The sequence below is a fragment of the Leptosomus discolor genome, unplaced genomic scaffold (genome assembly GCF_034619465.1).
Source record: "Leptosomus discolor isolate bLepDis1 unplaced genomic scaffold, bLepDis1.hap2 HAP2_SCAFFOLD_41, whole genome shotgun sequence".
NCBI classification, from domain to species: Eukaryota; Metazoa; Chordata; class Aves; order Leptosomiformes; family Leptosomidae; genus Leptosomus; species Leptosomus discolor.
The window spans coordinates 607775-625771 of NW_028237908.1; the positions used below are offsets into that span (position 1 = coordinate 607775).

Genomic DNA, 17997 nt, shown 5'->3' on the forward strand with positions numbered 1-17997 from the left:
AAAGCAGAAAACTACCCACCTTCCTCTGTGTAGCAGTTGTCATGTAACTCTGTAGAGGCCCAACCTCTCATCTGTATTTTCTGGTGTTGATGGTGGCGTTTTACCAGTCATGATGTTGTATCCCACTTCTAATTCACTGTCTGCTTTTCTTTCCAGACGGAGAGGATGTGTAGAGGAAGAGCTGTGCTCCTTGTGTGTTTAAACAAAATACACAACATGGAAGTCCTGCGGGCACTTTTTTTTCCTGAGATCCTTGCTCCGTTTTGGAGCTGCAAGGAGAATTCCTGTGTGCAGAGGTGGAGGGGAAGAGAGTTCCCAGCATGACAGCTCTGCCAGGAAGCACTTGGTCTTCCAGAGCTCTTCTCTTTCCACTTCCACACTCTCCCTCTGAGCCCTTGGGTTGCTGTAAGGCCTGATGTCTCTGGCAGCTTGGTCACAGTCCTGCTGCATGCTAGCCCTGTGACCACAGGCAGGGACAGGCAATGGGCACTTCTCTGACACAGCTGGCCTCCGTAAGAGCAGTTCCATCATGAAAGGGGATCTCCTCAGGGCACTGCCTGAAAGCTTAGGTCTTCCTCCAAACTCACTCTGAAGAACAGATGACAACACCAGTGAACAGAGAAAGAGTGTGAGTGTACAGGGTGGGGGCAAACAGCAATGTCCTCGCACAGCCAGGCCTCCTGGGAGAGACCTGAAGGACCAGCAAAGCAGAGTCTGGTCTGTGCCTGTGCTCACTGGACACCCTGGGGAAGCTGCCTGTGCTGGTTTGGGCTGGGATAGAGTTAATTGTGCTCATTGTAGCTGGTATGGGACCTGTGTTTTGGATGTGTGCTGGCAACAGTGTTGATAACACAGGGATATTTTCTTTATTGCTTTATTGCTGAGCAGTGCTTGCTCAGAGTCAAAACTTTTCTGCTCCTCGCCCCACCCCACCAGCGAGTAGGCTGGGGGTGCACAAGGAGTTGGGAGGGGACACAGCCGGAACAGCTGACCCCACCTGACCAAATGGATATTCCATACCATGTGATGTCATGCTCAGCAATAAAATCTGGGGGTAGAAGAAGGAAGGGGGGGACATTCGGAGTGATGGCTTTTGTCTTCCCAAGTAACCGTCATGCATGATGGAGCCCTGCTTTCCCGGGGATGGCTGAGCACCTACCTTCTGATGGGAAGCAGGGCTTGAATTCCTTCTTTTGCTTGGCTTGTGTGCAATGCTTTTGCTTTACCTATTAAACCACCTTTATCTCAAACCACGAGTTTTCTTACTTTTACCCTTCCGATTCCCTCCCTCATCCTGCTGCAGAGGTAGCGAGGGAGGGAACAGCTGTGTGGTGCTTAGTTGCCAGCCTGGGTTAAACCTCATGCCCTGGCGTAATCATCATGGAGGATCCCCATCACAATCACCATTTCCAGCACTGCCCTCTCACCCCAGCTCAGAGAGGTTCTTTATCCCGCCACAGAGGGACACTGAATGACCAGGTCAGACGTCCATGTTCACATTGTTCAGATGAGATGTAAGAATGCACATCATGTCCACGAGGTGAGATGAGCCTGAAGGAGCACAAACGCCATCAGCTGTTCCTGAGGATGCCATGAAGGCCTGTGGGACAGGCAGTGTCTCAGGGTCACTTCATGTTGACGGTAACGTCCCCTGGGAAACCACCGGAATGCAGCACTGGGGTGGGCTTCCTTGAACCCAAACATCCCTGCGTTCATTTCTCTTACCGTGGGGCATCTCAGATGAGTGCAGAGCAACTTGACACACTGCAGGGCTGAGGTGCCTGCCACCCTCTGGGAGAGGCTGCAGGAGGCCAGAGAGGCACTACAACTCCTGCCCTGCACTGCCTGTGTGTGTGTGAGGGAAGGACTCGTGCCTCTGAGCAGCCCTGTGGGTAAGATGAGTGCACGAGACCAGCTGAGATGTGCTGAGGGAGCTGGCAGATGCTATTGCTAACCCACTCTCCACTCTCCATCATCTTTGACAGGTCATGGTAAACAGGAGAGGTGCCTGAGAACTGGACGAAAGCCACTGTCACTGCAGTCTTCAAAAAGGGTAAGAAGGAGGATGTGGGGAAGTACAGAGCAGTCAGACACCCCTCCATCCCTGGAAAGGTGATGGAACAGCTCGTTCTGGGTGTCACCTCTAAACAGGGCAAGGAAAAGACGATTATCAAGAATAGTCAGCATGGATTCACCAAGGGGAAAACATACCTGACCAATCTCAGAGCCTTCTGTGAGGGCATGACTGGATGGGTGGAGGAGGGGAAAGCAGTGGATGTTGGCAGCCTCGACTTCAGCAAGGCTTTTGTCACTGTCTCCCACCACATCCTCACAGGGAAGTTTAGGAAGTGTGGGCTAGACGAGTGGAGAGTGATGTGGATGGACAACTGGCTGAAGGACAGAGCTCAGAGGGGTGTGCTCAGTGGTGCTGAGTCCAGCTGGAGGCCTGTGACTAGCGGTGTTCCCTAGGGGCCAGTACTGGGTCCTGTCTTATGCCTCCTATTGATCAGCGACCTGGATGAAGGGATGGAGTGCACCCTCAGCCAGTTTGGTGACAATACTAAACTGGGAGCAGTGGCTGACACGCCAGAAGGCTGTGCTGCCATCCAGCGAGACCTGGACAGGCTGGAGAGCTGGGCAGAGCAGAACTTCATGAGCTTCAACAAGAACAAATGTAGGGTCCTGCACCTGGGGAGGAATAACCCCATGCACCAGTACAGGCTGGGGGTTGACCTGCTGGAGAGCAGCTCTGCAGAGGAGGACCTGTGAGCTGTGGTGAACAGCAAGTCAACCATGAGCCAGCCATTTGCCCTTGTGGCCAAAAAGGCCAGTGATATCCTGGGGTGTGTGAAGAAGCGTGTGGTCAGCAGGTGGAGGGAGGTTCTCCTCCTCCTCTGCTCAGGCCACATCTGGAGTACTGTGTGCAGTTCCAGACCTCCCAGTTCAAGAGGGAGAGGGAACTACTGGAGAGAGTCCAGCTGAGGGTTAGTAAGATGATGAGAGGACTGAAGCATCTCCCCTACAAGGGAAGTCTGAGAGACCTGGGGCTCTTTAGCCTGGAGAAGAGAAAACTGAAAGGGGATCTTACCATCACTTATGAATATCTAAAGGGTAGGTGTCAAGGGTATGATGCCAGGCTTTTTTTGGTGGTGGCCAGTGACAGGACAAGGGGTAACAAGCACTAACAGAGCACAGGAAGTTCCACCTCAGCATGAGGAAAAACTTCCATGAAGGGTGACAGAGCATTGGAACAGGGAGGGTGTGGAGTCTCCTTCACTGGAGATATTCAAAACCGGCCTGGATGCGATCCTCCGTGACCTGCTTTAGGAAAACCTGCTTTAACAGGGGGGTTGGAGTACATGATTGTCAGAGATCCCTTCCAACCCCCACCGTTCTCCAATTCTGTGATTCTTTCTGCAGTAGCTAATAGGTCAGCCCTTGACTCCTGTCTGGGATACGTGCTTTTAGGCTCACCTCTGCCAGTATCTCTGACAGGCCAGCAAAAGCACGTTGATGGTGAGAATCCCTTTCCCTAAAAACCTGGTAGAGCCATCCAGGAAGAGGGCATGGATAGCGGTTGTCACAGCTCTTCTACTGTGGAGGGCAGCTTTGGGTGCAGTGTGGGTGAAGGTGGTAGGGTAGAAAACCACAAGGGAGGTGAGCAAGAGGAACTGTAGCAGTGCTGAGTAGAGAGGAAGGATCACCTTCACCAACCTTCTGGCAGTGCTCTTGCCTACTGCTGCCCAGGATGCTGTTGGCTACCTTTGCTGCAAAGGTGCAAAGCCGGGAGAGGACAAGGCTTTGGGGAGCCCTCACAGCCTTCCCACATCTTCTTGGGTATCAGCAAGAAAATGCTCTCCTCACTCTGCTCACTCTGTTGTGCATGATGGGAGGATGAGGGCCAACGGGCACCGCCTGAAAGAAGGGAGGAAATACTCTCCTCACCAAGACACTCAAGCACTGCAGCAGATCTCCCAGAGAGCCAGTTTTATATCTGTCCTTGGAGCTGTTCAAGCTCCAAATGAAGGAAGCCCTGAGCGACCTGCTCTGACTCCATAGCTGACCCTGCTGTGAGGAGCAGGTTGGCCTAGAGACCTCCTGAAGTCCCTTCCAGCAGGAATGAATCTGTACTTCCATCCCCCCCCACATCTTGCCTTCCTGATGGAGGGAAATCATGCAGGTGCCTGCTGACCATTGACGTCAAACAAAGTCTGGTCACATGACCTGTGGCTTTCTTGTCCCACTCCCAGCATTGTTGCAGAGATGCAGGGCTGCTTGGCAGGTACCCCCAAACAGCCCTGATCAGCTCCATGGTGTCACCTTTGCTTTTCTTTTTCCCTCACTTTCTGGTCACCATTTCTTCCCTTTGACCATCCTTGTACCCTCCCATGCAAACTGCCCATCTCTGTTTACCCTTTCCTCCCTGCTCCTACTCTGCCTTGCTTTGGACCTTCCTTTGGTGTTCCTGAGCTGGACACCATGGGAATGTGTCCCTTGGTCAGCAATATCACTGAACAAGTGCTTCCTCTTATGATCTACAGTGCCCTGCAATTCCTCAGGCTGTTGTCTTGTCAGAGGCACCACAGGTCAGGGTGAGCCATCTGTGGGTGCAGATGAAGAGCTGGTCCAATGGTGCTTCACTGCGGGGGGACCTTGGAAATCTCCGGGGTTTGGCACTAGAAACCTCAGGAAGCTTTGTGAGGAGAAGTGGTGAGTCCTTTATGGGGGCAGAGTGAAACCATAGCTGAGCGCAGGCTAGGACTTGAGCAGCTCAGGAGTGACCCTGAGGAGAAGAGCCTGGGCACTATGAGGGATGCCGTAGGAGCCGGTGGTACACGCTTACCGTGTGGAAGGCCAGCTGCAGATGGGGCTGCAGAGACGGGGCTGATATTAGGGGGTGCATGGCCACCCAGACAAGGGACCTCTCATCCCCCTCGACTTGGCACTGGTGTGGCCACATCTGGATTACTGGAGTCTGGCTTTAGGGCTGCCTTGTCTGGAGGAATGGGTAGGAAACAGAAAGATTGCCGAGGAGATCTGCCAGGCTGGAGTTTGGAGCCTGTGTAGGGAGGATGAATGTTCTGGGCTTATTTAGCCTGCTGAAGTGGAGGCTCAGGACACTATAGGAGCAGTGTGCACCTGATTGAAGGGTGGTTTCAGAGATGATGGATCTTTTCTTGGTAGTGGGAAGAGAAGGAAACCTCCACAAAGTGCAGCTTGGAAGATTCAGACTAGAGGTGAGGAAAGAAGAAATGTCACTCCAAGGGTAGCCTTGTGGTGCAAGAGGTCACCCAGTGGGAGTATGGATCAGCCCATGGCATTGTGTTTCAAGGAATGGCCGGCTAGAGTGGAGAGACATGAGGGAAGGTGTAGAAATGGTGGGGTAAGAGCTAGGTGGGAAAGCAAGCAGGGTGTGAACAGCCTGAAGGGAAAGAGGGGCAGTCTTGGGGCAGGGTAGGACAGCCTGCAGTAGAGATGGCCAAGGGCTGTAGCAAGGCTGAAAGGTCCAAGAGGCCTGAGGTCTTGATCCTCTTGGCTAGAGCAGTTGCCTCTGCCAGATAGGCTGGTGAGATGGAACTTGGAGGGTGTCCAGAGGTGCCTTCACAGGGCTTGACGGTCAGGGCTTGGCCTTTCTGCTTCCTAAAGCAAAGCAAAGGGTTTTGTCAGCACTCCAGCCACCTGCACAGGGCCTTGGCCTGCCTGCAAGCACAGCCTCCAGTGATCTGCTCTAAGGAGGCCCTGGGGAGGCTTTGTCAGTAAGGGCCCTCAGGGGGGCCAATCAGGACTTCAAGGGACTTTGGGGTTTACTTCTGACTTTGACTTCTGGAGAGGTTTCGTCAGGCTTCTCTCAGTACCTGAGGGTCATGTAATGAGCCCCAAATGCCCTAACGAGCTGCTGATCTTTCTGTAACTTTCTTCACTATAGCTGGTTGGAACTGTTTCAGAGTGTAGTTCAGGAGGAAGTTTTCAATGTGCATCTAATAATTTTACTTTTTATTTTCAGGATTATACCTTATGCCTTTTCTGTCATAGAAGGAGTTAGAGCAGCATTCTCCAAGTGCTAATGTTCCAGAGGGTCTCCTCAGGAGGTCTGGACTGGTCGGAAAAGCATTTTTTTGAGGTCTGACACGGTATGGACAACCTTGCACCTCATGTCCCCAACCCCACCATTTTCCTCATTGTCCCCTGGAACCTGCATTACTTTTTGTGACATCAGCCTTCTCCCCTGCAGTCTGCAGCTGGATGTTACAGTTCCATTGCATCACCTCCCGCCTGCTCTCCTGAGAGACCTGGCTGCACATGGGCACAGAAGAACTTTCCTGATGTGCAAACAGAGTATAGTGGGGCATGATAAAGTTTCATGAACAATAAAACACACTCCGCAAGCACATGCTCCGCCCAAGCTGTCTCTAATGAGGTTGAACTTCCTACAAGTGATAATCTGATGAGAAATATTTGAGGCAGGTAGATACAAAATGACAGCTATAAACACAATGAAAGGGTTGACTAAATAGACAATTAGACTGTTGAAAGACGTGTAAGATTTTACTCCCTGAAGCTCAAAACAGCAACATAGGTGAGAGGCGTCCGAAGGAACAGATTAAGGGGAGGAGAAAGCTGGAGAATAATGGGAAGGGCCTTTTCCTGGCCAGTCTGCATCTGAAAAGATGACTTCAGAAATGGTCGTTGTATCCTGGACAGGTGCAAATATCTGAAAGATTAAAGAAATTAAATACACTGTAGATCAGTCAGATTAGTGGCAGTGAAGATACAGGGGAAGATGGATATTTCTTTGGAATATCCCTTTGGCAAGGTGATGGGATTGGCAGAGGCCTCTTGTGAGAGAGGAGAACCAATCTTTGAAAGAATCCAGAGATGCAATCCAGGGAACGCCAGGCTGTACGAGTTGACCTTGGGGAGGAGTGTGACATCAGTGAGAGTCCTCTTGGGTGAATGTTCACTACGAGAGTAACTGCCAACATGGACTCTCCAAGGGTCACTCGTGCCTCACCAACCTGACAGCCTGCACTTGTGCATGAGGAGATAAAAAGTGGCTGCCATTTGCCTCAGCTTCAGCCCAACCCTTGGCGTGGTCTCCCTCAACATTCTTCTACCCAAGTCAGGCCATTCCAGTGGGGATGGGCAGAGAAACAGATGAGTAAACACCAGTTGGATGATGAGGCTGAGAGAGCAGTGGTGAAGGGGTCAGACCCTGCCTGGAGGCCAGTGGAACACACTGGGGCAAGGTGGGGCAGCACAGGCGACCCTGCTGTGCCCTGGGCAGTTAAACATCTGTGCCCATGACCCAGAGGAGGCATCTCTCATCACACTTGTCAATGGCACTGAATGGAGAGGATCATTACTGTGGCCTAGGGATGCCATTGAGGGCCAACCTGACAGGCAGGAGGACTGTCCTGTCAGGACATTCATGAGCCACAAGAAGGACAAAGGGCAGATCCTGCACCTGGGACAGAATACCACCCTGCAGCTGCAGGGCCTGGGAGCTGCCTGGCTGGGGAGGAGCTCGGCAGAAAAGGCCCTGGTGGTGCTGGGGGACACAAGGCAAAGCACGATCCCACCATGCGACCTGGTGGCAAAGGCAGCCAGCAGTGTCCTGGAGTGTAGAAATAGCAGCCTTGCCAAAAGCGTGAGGGAAGTGATTGTCTCCCCATGCTCATCCCTCGTAGAGCACCAGGACACTGCTGTGTTAATTATTGGGCCTCCACTGTGGAAGGGAAGGGGAAAGGGAGCAGTTGGGTGTCTGCTGGGCTATTGGCCAGAGCCAGCCCAGCACAGCAGGGAAGAAGAGGTGTATAACTGGGAGCAAGTTGAGTGGAGAGTCATGGAGATGCTGAGGGGCTGGAGCACTTGCCTGGGAGGAGAAAGTGAGGGAAAGGGCCTTGTTCCAGCTGCAGAAGGGAAGGCCTTGGGAACCTCAGAGTGACCTGCCAGTCCCTGTGGGGAGGGTTTCAGGAAGATGCGGCCACACTTGTAACTGGTGCTGGGCAGGAGTGTAATAAGCAATAGTCAGAGTTTGAACTAAGGACATTCTTAGCCAGAGATAAATCTGAGAAAACTCACTAACAACTCAGTGTTATTAAGCAGGGATTATTTATTGTGGCGCTGGGCAGCACAGGGGATGGCTCTTTCCATTCGTGCGTGCCCAAACTTTAGGATTCTTGCCTTATAGTTACAGCTTTCGTGTTTATTCATTACATTTCTAAGAAAAGGTTGGGTTATTCTATTTATTTCCTGGAATTCATTAAGTTCCTCCCACAGTCCCGCCTCAGTCAGCCCAATTTATGACTCCTTTTGGGGGTCCTTAGTAGTCATTGGGGATGAAGGTCTGAGTCTTCCTCAGGGTTGAACTTGTCCTGTGGCGCATGCCCTGTACCATCCTGGGTCTTTTCCAATTCACAGAACCAGCTCTCTCTCGCTGCCCTCCGTATCTCTCCTGCTCAGCGCTTTGTGTTCCTTGAGCCCCACAGTCTGATCGGAGGATTCCACCTGATGTCCTTCGCTTGGCGGATTCAGCTTCATTCTTATCTTTATAGCATTAGTCAGTCAGCAATGGATCAGCATAAGGGTTAGTACAAATCGGCCTTCCTCCCTGTCTCTAAAGGCTGGTCAGCAGTTCTTTTCTAAAAGCTAATTTTCTAAAATCTCATTTTCTAAAGGCTAGTTAGCCATTCTTTATTACAATTCCCCCCCTTCCTTTGTTCCTTCTGCAAATTCTGTTGCAGACAGCTTACAATAAATCATTTTCTTCCCATGCGTTGGCAGTACCCATCATTACCAATGTCAACACATTACTAACCCTCATTCTGCCTGTGCAGTTTGAGTTTAGACGGTCCTATCAGCTCAGAAGTCCATCCTTGCTGAGGTGCTCTCTTCACATGGGAATAGTGAATCCAGGCCGGTCGTTCTTCTATCTTGATGGCTGTAAAAGTTGTTAACAACACTTGATACAGCCTACCCCATTTTTCTTGAAGGGGATCAGCTGCAAAATTTTTGATATAAACCCAGCTTTAGGGTTAAAAGTGTGTATCAGGTGGTCTAACCCTCTAGTTCTTTTTCCTAATACATTATTATTGATTTGCTTTAACTGCTTTCCCAAAGATATATAATTCTGCAGATAAGAATCTCCTATTTGATTCAGATCTTCCCCTTTATATCCAGCGTGATATGGCCTCCCATATAATATTTCAAAGGGGCTTAGTTATTCCTTAGCTCTTGGCTTTACAGGTATTCTGAGCAAAGCTATTGGCAATGCTTGATACCAACATAAGTTAGCTTCTTGACATATTTTAGCAGTTTGTTGTTTAATTAAATGATTCATTTTTTCTACTTGTCCCCTTGCTTGTGGCTTGTATGGAGTATGCAATTGCCAATCAATTCCCAATAGCTTGCTCACTTGTTGAAGAACTTCTGCATAAAAATGCGGCCCTCTATCTGAGGAAATGACTGTGGGAACTCCAAATCGAGATACTATTTCATTTAACAATACCTTGGCTACTTAAGGAAATGAGATATCCCCAGGCCATGGGATGCTGGAGGCTGTAGACAGAATGTCAACAAATCCCCCAAATTACATGCTACAAGAGAGGGAGGAGGAGGGATATCAAAGTGTCCTGGGTTACAGTGTAAAATGTGACAAAAGGAAAAAAAAAAATATTCTATTACCATCTTCAGGAGCTGTTGAGACCAGGTGGGGCGGTGCTCCCTGCCTCCCCCCTCTGGACTATCTCCTGTTACTGGGCACAACAATGCCTTATCGCCTGACCCATCGGTAACTCGCTCCTGGGCTATCTCCTGTTAATGGCCCATCAAGGAACTGCCTCACGACTCCCCATCCCATTGTGAGATGCTCCGCCTGGGGAGGGGGGGGAAGGAGCCAAGCAGTCCATGCCAAATAAAAACGGAGATTTTGAACACCCTAGCAGCCTTTCTTCCACTGGATTCCCAGAGGAGCTTTTCCCCCCATTGGAGTTCCAGAGGACAAGAGCTACCTACCTACCACTGGACCTTCGGAGGAAGACCAGACTCTTTTACCTGATTGCTGCTTCCACAGAACTACATCCATCGCTTCAGGAGGACTGCAGCCAGCATCTTGTCGGACTGCTACTGCCACCCTAACAGGGTGTCAGGTTGTATTCCTGACTCTGTCAGTGTAAACCAGTGGGTTGTTTGTTTTTCCCTGCCTTGTGTTATATATATATATATATATTAGTAAAGAACTGTTATTCCTATTCCCCATATCTTTGCCTGAAGGCCCGTTAATTTCCAAATTATAATAATTTGGAGGGAAAGGGGTTGCACTTTCCATTTCAAGGGAGGCTCCCGCCTTCCTCCACAGACACCTGTCTTTTCAAACCAAGACACAAAGCTTTCAGGATCCTGGGGAAGATTTAAGGCCTCCAAGAAAGGAGCTGAAGATCACAGTTTTGCTCCCCCCCTTTCACTCATTGACACCCAGAAACTTCACCTGCTTTTCCTCCGTTTCCTCCCAAAGCCTGACCAAGTGATGGCAAGAAAGGAAGCGGAAAGGCCCTAGGACTTGGAGGGCCACGGTGTCATTTCATAGTCCAAGCCATTGAGAGCCAAGGCGGGAAGTGAGTCTGCAAGTCTGAATCCACAAGGTCCATGGCCATGCAAGGCTGTGTCTATGGCCATGTCTGGAGAGCACGACACCTACAGCAGAGATGAAGCTGGGGCTGAAACTCAGGCCTGGCTTCAATGGCCTCCTGGGCTGATGGAGAGAGGTGTGGGTTGGAGGCCCCAGGGGAGGCTGGTCAGGGACAGGAAGGTCTGTGGATGCTCTCAGGGCCCTGTCCCTGCCCCATGGGATCCCACCTGCCAGTGCCCTCCACAGCCCATATTCTCATTCCCTGATATACAGGGTCTGTGCTCTGCTCTTCTCCTTCTCCACATCCTTCCCGATCTGGGAGACCACCATTTCCAGCCACTCCAAACAAGGCTGGCACTGGTCTTCCCATCCATGACCAGCTCTTCCTCTTTTGGGAGCACCAGGTCCAGGCCAGCATTACACTGGTTTGCCCATTTGGCGTCAGGAACTTCTCCACAAGCCCCCTGACTGTTTGCATCCTTGAGAACTGGTCCCGTGAATACCAAGGAGGTTGAGTCCCCAAATAACTCATGTTCTGTGATCTATAGACTTCCTCAGGACATTTGTATGAGACTTTCTCCATTTCTCACCCTGACGCCATGACCTGTAACTCTGTCCTGGGTCTGGCTGGGATGGAGTTAATTTTCTTCACAGTCGCCCTTATGGAGCTGTGCTTTGGCTCTGTTACTGACACAGCGCTGATAACACACCAGTGTTCTGGTTACTGCTGAGCAGTCCCTACAGAGCTCTTTTTCACCCCCTTCCCTCACAGTAAGTAGGCTGGAGGTATCCCACAAGCTGGGACAGCTGACTCAAAATGACCAGAGGGATATTGCATACCATAGGATGCCATGCTCAAGAAGGAAGGATGAAAAGGACATTTGTGGTCATGGTGTTTGTCTCCCCACAGCACTGATACCTGTGATGAAGCCCTGTTTTCCTGAAAATGGCTAAACCCCTGCCTGCTTGTGGGAAGTAGGGAATGAATTCTTCATCTTGCTTTACTTGCACACACAGATTTTGCTTCACCTCTTAAGCTGTCTTTGTGTTGACCCAGGAGTTTTACTGATTTATCACTTCTGATTCTCTCCCCCATCCCGCTGGGGGCGTAAGGAGGGAGTGAGCAATTGATTCTGGGTGTTTAGCTGAGCATGAGCCAGCAGTGCACTTTGATGGCAAAGGCCAACAGTGTCCAGGGAACAGGGCAGAGACTGGGCCCCTCTCTTCTGCACCATTGGTGTCTGCTTCCTTCAGCACAATGCCTGGCTCTGCCCTGGGAGCACCCTTTGGCTGCCCCCACCCTGTCCACACACCACTTACCTCTACTTGCATTTTCCTTTCCTGGGCTCTTTCCAGCCCACCTCAGCCCCTCCTCACCTCTCCCCACCTGCCCTCACCTTTTCCCTGCCCTGTCCAGCACAGCAGCCCAGTCTGGACTGGCCCCATAAAATTGTCCACCACAGGGTGCTGCAGAGCTCTGGGCACTCCCCCCAACAGCCCCAGCCCCACTGACGGGGACAGGAACTCTTTGGGGACAGACAGGGTGGTTCAGGATTCCCTTCAGCTCCAGGGCTCAGGTGAGACATGAGGAGATGGAGGCCATCATCCCCCTTTGTCTGCTGCTCTTGTCTCCAGCAGATCCTTATAGCCCACTGACAGCAGCCCCAGTGGGCCAGCCCTTCTCCTCAGCACAAGACTCCGAGCCCGGCGGCTCCCCAGACTGCTCCTGCAGCCCCAGTGACAGAGCAGCCTGCCCCAACCTGCTGAGTGGAGAAATCAGTCTCTTTTTAACATTTATTGCCCTCATAATTACAGAATTCCTCCTTTTCTCTTGTCCAGGGTTGTCCCTGCCCTCAGAGAGCCTTTCCACAGAGAAGTGTGTCCCTGCTGGCCTGGATGGCTGATCCTGCGCCCTCCACATGCTCCCCACATGGCCTCAATTTGTGGTGCTGCTCTGCAGGGTGAGGGGTTTCAGGGGTCCGAAAGCCATGGGAAGACAGTCCCAGGTCAATCCCTGTCAATCATGGACAATCTCCAGGGTCACTGGGCACCCACAGGTCACGTTTCAGCACCGGCACTTTCCTAACACATCACCCCGTACACTCCTCCCCTGAGCCCATGAAGAACCCAAGCACAGCAGCGCAGCCTCATGGTGGGTATTTCTTCAGCCTGTTCCTAATTGCAGCTTTGGAAGAAGACCTCCAACCTCTCGACATGAGCACTGAGGAAATGCCCTTTTATTACAGAGATACAGCACAGCAGACCAGCTCTACCGTTGTGCCAATCACAGGTCCAAAGGCCTCTGGGTCAGACAGGCTGGGTTCCTGCTTTTGGAGAAGTGGAGTGGCTTCAGACGTTCCTGAGCAAAGAGAGTTCTCCTGGGTGAAATGCCCAAAGCACAGGAGGTTGCTGAGATAATGGGAAATAACTTGTGAAAAGCCATGGGCAGCTCATTGCTGCTGACAGACAAGTGATTGAAAATGTTTCCTCAGGGCACCCTTGAGCTCCTGGTTCCTCATGCTGTAGATGAGGGGGTTGACTGCTGGAGGCACCACTGAGTACAGAAATGACACCACAATATCCAGGGATGGGGAGGAGATGGAGGGGGGCTTTAGGTAGGCAAACATGGCGGTGCTGACAAGCAGGGAGACCACGGCCAGGTGTGGGAGGCAGGTGGAAAAGGCTTTGTGGCGTCCCTGCTCTGAGGGGATCCTCAGCACGGCCCTGAAGATCTGCACGTAGGACAGCACAATGAACACAAAACACCCAAAGGCTAAACAGACACCGACCACAAGAAGTCCATCTTCACTCTTGTAGCAGTGCGAGCAGGAGAGCTTGAGGATCTGTGGAACTTCACAGAAGAACTGGTCCACAGCATTGCCCTGGCAGAGGGGCAGTGAAAATGTACTGGCCGTGTGCAGCACAGCATTGAGAAACCCACTGCCCCAGGCAGCTGCTGCCATGTGGACACAAGCTCTGCTGCCCAGGAGGGTCCCGTAGTGCAGGGGTTTGCAGATGGCAACGTAGCGGTCGTAGGCCATGACGGTGAGAAGATAAAGCTCTGTTGAAATGAGAAAGAGAAATAGAAAGACTTGGGCAACACATCCCGAGTAGGAGATGGCCCTGGTGTTCCAGAGGGAATTGGCCATGGCTTTGGGGAGAGTGGTGGAGAGGGAGCCCAGGTCAAGGAGGGAGAGGTTGAGGAGGAAGAAGTACATGGGGGTGTGGAGGTGGGGGTCACAGACTATGGTGATGATGATGAGTCCGTTGCCCAGGAGGGCAGCCAGGTAGATGCCCAGGAAGAGCCCGACGGTCAAGACCTGCAGCTCCCGCGTGTCTGCAAATGCCGTGAGGAGGAAGTTGGTGATGCAGCTGCTGTTGGACATTATTTCACTGCAGGAATGAGAGACTGTTGAAAGAGAAGACATTGACAAGCGATGACAGATTTTTCTGAGCCAGTCTCATGACATTTCTCACTGATACCCGCCACAATGACTTCTATTACTTTTGGGGGAACTTCTTTCATTTCCTTTTTGTGAGGTCAGGATTGATGAGCAGAGGCTCTGCCCATGGGCTCCAGAGAAGTCAGACCTGTGCTATTGCAGTGGTGTCAAACAGCCCGTGCATTCGGTAGGTGTTCCTCGCAATGGCTGCCTTCAGTCCAGTGAGAGGTATTTGCCTCAGTGACCGTGTGACAATTGTCCCTATTTATTGCAGTGCGCTGGAGTCAGCACCCAGACCAGCTGTGTCTGAGAGGGAAGAGCCCAGGGAGGGACCCAGCCCTTCCAACTCTGCTCTCCTGAACGACAAATCTGGGTCGGAATCACTCACGGCAGACACAGAACCTTTCTGACAGCCATTTTCCATCTCCAGGCTCTCTCCAGACATGCTAACAGCAGCATGCCTGTGGGGGAGAATGGGGCTGTCACCTGCTCCCATCCTCCCCTGCTAAAGTGCCTCCAGCATGGGGGAAGGGGATTTCAAGCTCCTCACCCTAGGGAGATGCTCAGTTGCTTGAAAGACAGTGCCCAGCATCTCCTGAAGGGAGACTCAACCTGTTTCCAAGTCACACACTGCATTGCCCAGAGGCCCCCAGGAACAGTGTCTCAAATGAATCTGAGATACTTCAACAATCGCCCCAAACCCCGGGGCTTTGAAAAGCAAGGAAAAGAACAGCTGGAATAGGAGAAAAAAATGCAGAGCAGTACCCTGGTCATTCTGCAAATAATGAACAGGAGAGGAAGACAGCTGGCACTCGGGAAAGCCTTCTCCTTACACAGCAGAGCACAGCACCTCCACGTTGGTGACACCTCAGGCCGGTTGCTCTCAGTCCCTTTTCTCAGCTGAAGGAAAAGATTTATGTGTCAGGAGAGAAACATCTTTGCTGGCGTTCTGTCCTTCCACCCAGAGCTTCTCCCCACATCTCCAAGAGGAGTTCCTGAAGCAGGATGAGTTCTGACTCTGGCTGATGACAGAGTTCCTGCCCCTGGTCAGAGCCCCCCTGGGTGAAGAGGCACTGCTTGGAAGGACAGCCCTGGGCAACCTATACTGCACAACACATTCACACCCTCAAGCCATCACCACCGGGTTTCACAACCCACAGCCATCCCCACCAGAAGGCAACCGTCATGCCCTGTCCCTCTCACACTGCACTAGGGAAGCCCTGCTCTGCAGCCCGTCTTCCTCTTCTACATCACAGACAGATCCCAGAGGTTGTAAACATCCAGGAGATCCTGCAAGGAGCCACCATCACATTTCCCTGCACCCAGAGACTTACTGTGTCAGAGGCTGGGAAGAGTTCTCCTCCAGTGAGCTCTCAGCCATCCTCCCACTCTCCCCTGCCTTTTACCTCTCTCTGCCCCGCTCCTTTCTCCTTGGTGCCCACAGGCAGCCCCCTCAGCCCTGCTGCGCTTGGCAGAGCAGCTGCTGCTGGGCAGAGCTGTCTCCCTGCAGCTCTGCCTGCTTGCTAGGAGCTCTCTCTGTCCCAGGAGCCCAGCCCAGATCAGCAGCACAGCAACAGCACAAGAACTTTTTAATGATATCTCTGGCTATTTTGGCGCCGAGGCTGTGAAACTCAGACACTGAGGGGAAGCTGAGGAAACCTCTGGAGGAGTCAAAGTTAGATGTAAACTCCAAATTTTCTTGGAGCACTAATGGGTTCCACTGAGGAACGTTACTGACAAAGCCTCCCTGGGGGCTGTTAAAGGAGAAACCTGGATTCAGTGAGGACAGGTAGGCAAAGGCAAGGTGAAGGTGGCTCTGATGCTGAGTAACCCTTGGTGTGCTTCATCAAGCCAAAAGAATGCTCTGACTCCCCAGCCCCTGCAGGGCAGACCCTGTCCCTCAGCCATTCCTCAGGGTTCTTCCTGGGGCAGGGTGATGTGGGGATGTGCAGTGCCAAGGGCAGGGCCAAGGTCCTCTGCTTCTGGGGTTGTTCTGAGTGGGCTGAGGAGGCACTGAGGTGCTGGTGCCATAAGGTGAAGGGGTCTTCTGGTAGGCCTTGGGGGCTGAGACAACAGCCCTAGCCAAGGGGAGAAAGACCTCAGCTCTCTTGGGGGCTTTTTGTCTTGCCAGAGCCCTTGAGCGTCTCCACCACAGGATGTCCTACAGTGTCCCACACCCGCGCTTGCCATTGCACTGTGCAGATCAGACTGTCCCCAGGAGATGCCTGAGCAACACCTGAGGGACATGTTCTCCCTTCCCAGAGGCTGGAGGTCAGGACCTGTAGCCTTCATGGAACACCCCCAGGTTTCCCCAGCATCAGAGCCACCTTTCCCTTGCCTTTGCCTGCTTGGGACGAAGGGAGCTCCTGGCAAGAGGGCAGTGCTGCCAAGAGCTCTGCAGTGTCCCTCTCCTCCCAGAATCACAGAACCAAGGAGGCTGGAAGGCAGCCAGCCTCCACCTTTTCTGGGCTTCCCCTTCATGCTTGGTTTTAGTCAAGACCTCCTTTCTCACCCATGCCAGCCTCCTGCCATCTTTATGAGATTTCCAGCATATCAAGGTGGACTATTCTGTATTGTGAAGAGGAGATCCTTGAGCATCAAACAGCTCTCTGCTCCCGTCTTTTCTGCAGGGCTGTAGCCCATGGGTTCTTCTAAGAGGGTCTCTCAGCAGGCGAAAGTCTGATATTTTGTAGCCCTGCTCTTTGCCTTCTTCCCCTTTCTCTGGATTGTCCATTCTACCTTCTCACCCTGGATTTTTCCATTCCTCACCAGTTTTTCCTTGTTTGTAAATGTTTTGGATTAACCCCAGCAAGGAATCAGGCACCACCCTGCAGCTTGCACACCTCCCTCCTCCAACCTCAGTGGGACAAGGGAAGAGGAAAAAAGAGAGTAAATGCAAGAATACTTGGGAGATAAAATGGTCATATGAGTTCATTGGCCTGTTTTCTTTTTTCCCCTACCCCTTGAACCCTCACCCCTCTATTTACTGCAGGGGCACAATCAGAAACAGAGAAGGCCTTGACGCTGTGTAAACTCTAGCTGTTCAGAAACAGCTAGAACATTCGTGTGTTCTCAGCATTGTTTTGGTCACAAATGTGAAACACAGCACCATGGGAGTATTCCTGAAGAGAATTAAGTGCAGCCGAGTGAGACTCAGTCCACTCTCCTCGCGTTATTCCATACCGTTTCTGTGACAGTCCGGTCCTACACTATCCAAAAGACCCTCATATACAACCATCCCCCTGCAATCATGCTGTGTACAGACAGCTGTCATTGCTTTAACCACGGGCCACCTGTCACAAATGTTAATGAACTTGTCCGTAAAGTGCCCGCTCCTTTGATGTCATCCATGACTTGGGTTCCATTTGGTATGGTGGATACTCAGGACAAGAAAGGTTTGTTGTGTGGAGTTACTGGTCATGACAACGAGCTCAGGTTGGGTCAGGGTAACTGACTGGAGGACTGAGCACAGAGTGGTGGTGAACGGAGTTCAATCCAGATGGTGACTGGTCACAAGCAGTGTCTCCCAGGGCTCAGTATTGGGGCTGGTCTTGTTTAACATCTTTGTTGGTCATCTGGATGAGGGGATTGAGTGCTCCCTCAGTGAGTTTGGAGGTGGCACTATATTGGGTGGGAGTGTTGATCTGCTCGAAGGTAGAGAGGTTCTGCAGAGGGATCTGGACAGGCTGGATCAATGGGATGAGGCCAATGTTATGAGGATCAACAAGGCCAAGTACCCGAGTCCTGCACCTGGGTCACAACAACCCCACACAGCGCTACAGGCTGGGGATGAGTGGCTGGAAAGCTGCCCGGCAGAAAAGGCCCTGGGGGTGCTGGTCGACAGGCAGCTGAACATGAGGCAACAGTGTGCCCAGGTGGCCAAGAAGGCCAACAGCATCCTGGCCTGTATCAGCAATGGTGTGGCCA

General features: G+C 51.9%; 1 protein-coding gene across 1 annotated transcript; it reads right to left on the reverse strand.

Annotated features, from left to right (window-relative positions):
• Positions 1-13077: 13077 nt before the first annotated feature.
• LOC147412419 (olfactory receptor 14J1-like) lies at positions 13078-14013 on the reverse strand. Its single transcript, XM_086481408.1, has one exon. It carries the CDS (start codon positions 14011-14013, stop codon positions 13078-13080), a length of 936 nt encoding a protein of 311 aa, XP_086337534.1.
• Between the last annotated feature and the right edge of the window lie 3984 nt (positions 14014-17997).

What these genes read in the sequence shown, in the direction of transcription:
- LOC147412419 (XM_086481408.1), bottom strand. Translation starts at nt 14,013, where the DNA reads ATGTCCAACAGCAGCTGCATCACCAACTTCCTCCTCACGGCATTTGCA.